This window comes from Myotis davidii, unplaced genomic scaffold (genome assembly GCF_000327345.1).
Source record: "Myotis davidii unplaced genomic scaffold, ASM32734v1 scaffold32, whole genome shotgun sequence".
NCBI classification, from domain to species: domain Eukaryota; kingdom Metazoa; phylum Chordata; class Mammalia; order Chiroptera; family Vespertilionidae; genus Myotis; species Myotis davidii.
Genome location: NW_006286587.1, coordinates 3,374,878 through 3,378,995, shown reverse-complemented (window position 1 = coordinate 3,378,995; position 4,118 = coordinate 3,374,878). Strand labels below are relative to the sequence as shown.

Sequence of the window (4,118 nt, the reverse complement as noted above, 5' to 3'; positions counted from 1 at the left end):
GTCCTAGGTTCGATTCCGGTCAAGGGCATGTACCTGGGTTGCGGGCACATCTCCCAATGGGAGATGTGCAGGAGGCAGCTAGTCGATGTTTCTCTCTCACCGACCGATGTTTCTAACTCTCTATCTCTCTCCCTTCCTCTCTGTAAAAAATCAATTAAAAAAATAAAATAAAATAAAAGAATGCCTTTGGGACAGTCTTAATTCTCTCTATTGTCATATTCTCTAGATCACAATAAAAATGCCCTTCTATAGAAAGATAATCCTTCGTTGTCCATTTTTCATAGATGATTTAGAAATGTTGCTATTATTTATCTTTAAGAAGTCGTATGTGAATAAACAGCATATTACAAGAAGTTACTTCTTTTAATTATCTTTTTCAGATTTAAAGGAAGCAAGAAAGATGACATTCTGGGAGTTTCGTATAATAGGCTGATTAGAATCGATGCAGCCACTGGGGTTCCAATTACAACATGGAGATTCGCCAACATGAAACAGTGGAATGTAAACTGGGAAATCCGGCAGGTAAAGTGAAAGCTTCGGGTATATTTGGTGTTGAGCCTATAAATGTGTGCCCTCAAAATTGCAGATTATTCTGATTTTAAAAGCTGTTCTTATATTTAGAACTCAGAAACCACGAGCATGTGGCCATTGTCTGCTCAAATAACCACAGGCAATTCTGGGCAGCTTCCTAACCAGAACAGATCAAAAATGCCTTTGAATTACCCCACTAGTTGGCTTAGTCTCCATACAGATTCTAAAATTGCTGAGCAGTTTGATTCATTTCCTTCACCTCACCATGGGATTATATAAGACTTAGCAGAAACTACATGAGCTGTAACTGTCACCCAAAATAAATCCAAAAATTGGACTGGCTGCCAAAATGTCTAACTGGTGGAGGGCTCTGAGGCTCCATTGCCCACCTGGAGAGCATTCCGGGGGGCCCCAAAGGGGAAAAATGCTAGAGAAGCAAGTTTAGGAATTCTCCAGCTCTCAGCACCCCATCGTCCACACCTCAGGGACTAAGTTCCAGCCAAGGCTATATCATGGGAAATTCTAGGTGAAGTTAGAGCACCTTAGCATCCTGCTGGTATAGGATCTCTCTTCCCTCCTTTCCTCATTTTTCCAGCAGAAAACATTCAATGTAGAGGCATGGTAAGAGACTCATACTTTTTTTTTATTAAGGAGAGAAGGAGACAGAGAGAGATCAATTTGTTATTTATGCATTCACTGGTTGCTTCTTGTATGTGCCCTGACCGGAGGCCAAACCCACAACCTTGTCGTATCAGGATGATGCTCTAACCAACTGAGCTACCCGGAAACTCACACTTTTTTTTTTTTTAAGAACTATAGATTCCTGTCAGCAGAGTTGTTAACCATGTGGGCGCTCATTTTTTAGAATGAAGGTCTGAGATTAGATGACTTCCAAGGGAGTGGTTCTAAAATTGTGTTGCATATTAGGATTGCCTGGGAGTTTTAAAATACCACTGTCCAGGCCAAATACCACTGCCCAGGCCACTCCCAAGACCAATTAAAGCTGCATGTCTAGGGCACTAGCTGGGCATCAATAATTTTTAAAGGGCCTCAGGTGATTGCAATGGGCCTCCACGGTTGAGAACCCTTCATGTTTCTTCTAGTGCTGAGAGTTTATGACTCTCAGCTGGGAAGGGGTGAGGGCCAGGGGCTGGAGGAAATTTCAGGTGGACCTTTTACTCTCCATTAAAAAGTCTGTAATATACCTTCCCTTTGACACCGGGAGTGCTTAAAAAGTCCTACATCTAAACAAGAGACACACACAAAGTATGTGTGTGTGTTGGGAGTGAAGAGTGTTTTGCGCCCTAGCTGGTTTTGCTCAGTGGATAGAGCATCGGCCTGCGGACTGAGGGTCCCGGGTTCAATTCCAGTTAAGGGCACATGCTCAGGTTGTGGGCTTAATCCCCAGTATGGGGGTTGTGCAAGAGGCAGCCCATCAATGATTCTCTCTCATCGTTGATGTTTCTATCTCTCTCTCCCTCTCCTTTCCTCTCTGAAATAAATAAAAATATTTAAAAAAAATAAAAATAGTGTTTTGCCAAAGTTGACACCACAAGAGGGCGCAGAGAGCAAAGATGTTTTCTGTAAGAGCAAGTGGTAGGGTTTTTTTGTGGGATTTGGGGAGAGATCCATCCGTCAGCTATCTCGGGAGTCCTCAGCTCTGGGCCCATCTCCAGCAAAGCAGCTTCTTTCCCATCTGTCCGTGTCAGAGGTTAAGTTTTCCTGTGCTTCCTCTTCCAGGTGGCGATCGAGTTTGACCAGAATGTCTCCATTGCGTTCTCCTGCCTGAGTGCAGATTGCAAGGTGGTGCACGAATACATCGGTGGCTACATTTTCTTGTCCACCCGCTCCAAGGGCCAGAATGAAACCCTGGACGAGGACCTGTTCCACAAGCTGACGGGCGGTCAGGAATGAAGCAAAGCTGGCCTGCTGGGCCTACACAGAGGGCACGCCAAAGGCGGTCCTGCGGGGATAGTGGGATCCGTCGCTTGACTGTGTATAGATTCCAGACTGACAGACAACGTATATTCACCACCATCACTCAGATCCTCGCCTCATTTCAAACACAGTGCCTACCACTACCACCCCCTTTTGCTTACTTTACCCTGTGCTGTGAGCAGTGGGAGGAGCCTCAGTTGCCTTTTCTGTAAAATGGGAGGGTGGGAGAAAGGGTAGTGCTCTAAGATTACTGTAAGGCCCAGCCTTTAGCTTCAGCTCTGTGACTTACAGAACCTGCAAGTGCACGGCCAGAAGTTGTTCCTGTGCTTATCTGCTCCATTGCTAAGTCAGCGTAGAAAGCCAACTTTAAAAGCACATGTAGCGAGAGAAAGTCTATCCCACAAACTCAGGTATGCAAAGAAATAGGTCATTCCTTAACAACTGCTTTTAGCTCCCATCTTGTGGTGGAGGGAATCCACGCACACACATTTCCCATGAAGGTCAAGGTCTCGGGAAGGTAGAAGAGAGGTGGGATTTTCTGATACCAGTTGGTGACAAGGGGTCAAAATAGTGGCCCTCAGTGTCATCAGTCCACAGTGACTTCTGCCAAGGTGACCACGGACCCATCTGGTTTGGACATGGGTCCTCTCAGATTACTGCTGCGTCCCACAAGTCCCATTCCAACCTAAGGATCCCTCGACCACCTGTATGTCCTCGATGACATGGGTGGCATGGGTACAGGGAACCTATTCCTCAACTCAGCCCCATGTCTCCACTGCTTGTACTCTGGGTTGGGGCTCAGGAAGACAGGCCCCAATCTCTCTGTTCATAAAACCACCTCCCCACATCCAGCTTCCAGTGAGGTCCCCACCCCACTGGTCCCAAAGAGAAGGGCAGGATGCAGGCCTGGCCACTGGCTTCCATCTGCACAGCCTTTTTCTAGTCTCGGGGGCACGGAAGCCTTGCCCTTATCACTCATCAGTGCTCTCCTGGATTTGGTTCTGTTTATATGACGTCTGGCCTTTCCCCTTAAAGGCCTTGGTTTTCTTAAATCAAAAGCCAATGATGGACTTCTTTTCTCTCTGCCTTAAGAAGCAAGTGTAGGCCAATCAACAGCTGCCTCGGGTGTCATTTTCTGGTTCAGTTTGTCAGCACTGGGAGGAATGGGTTTTGAGAAGATGAAAAGCAATACCAAGGGTAGAGGGAAATATCAGAGAGTATTTTATTATTTTTTTATAGCATTCTTCTGTCACACAAAGGACTTGGGTTGCCAAGGGAAGGCAGAGGTTCCATTTCCATTTTGAAATTCTCTAAGATGCACACTCCAGGGGACCTGGCCAGAGTTCAGGTGCCAGAATACATCAGCTAGCTGTTGCTGTATTTCCCAGCACAACCTTTTTTTATCATTGACTAGAGGCCCGGTGCATGAAATTTGTGCACTGGGGCGGCGGGGATTGTCCTTCAGCCCAGCCTGCACCCTCTCCAATCCAGGACCTCTCAGGGGATGTCTGACTGCCGGTTTAGGATCAGGCCTAAACCAGCAGTTGGACATCCCTCTCACAATCCAAAACTGCTGGCTCCTAACCACTCACCCTCCTGCCTGCCTGATTGCCTCTAACCACTTCTGTCTGCCAGCCTGATCACCCCCT

The 4,118-nt window shown here is 46.6% G+C and overlaps 1 protein-coding gene across 2 annotated transcripts in view; it reads left to right on the top strand.

Annotated features, from left to right (window-relative positions):
- The window catches only part of FERMT1 (fermitin family member 1), a 28,672-nt gene extending 26,097 nt beyond the window's left edge, over positions 1-2,575 (top strand). For both annotated transcript variants that reach the window (XM_006758077.2, XM_006758078.2), the window contains 2 exons: positions 381-522; positions 2,272-2,575. In XM_006758077.2, the coding sequence (XP_006758140.1) occupies positions 381-522; positions 2,272-2,445 (316 nt within the window). In that variant the 3' untranslated portion in view covers positions 2,446-2,575. The remainder of the gene's footprint in view (positions 1-380; positions 523-2,271) is intronic.
- The last annotated feature ends 1,543 nt before the right edge of the window (positions 2,576-4,118 follow it).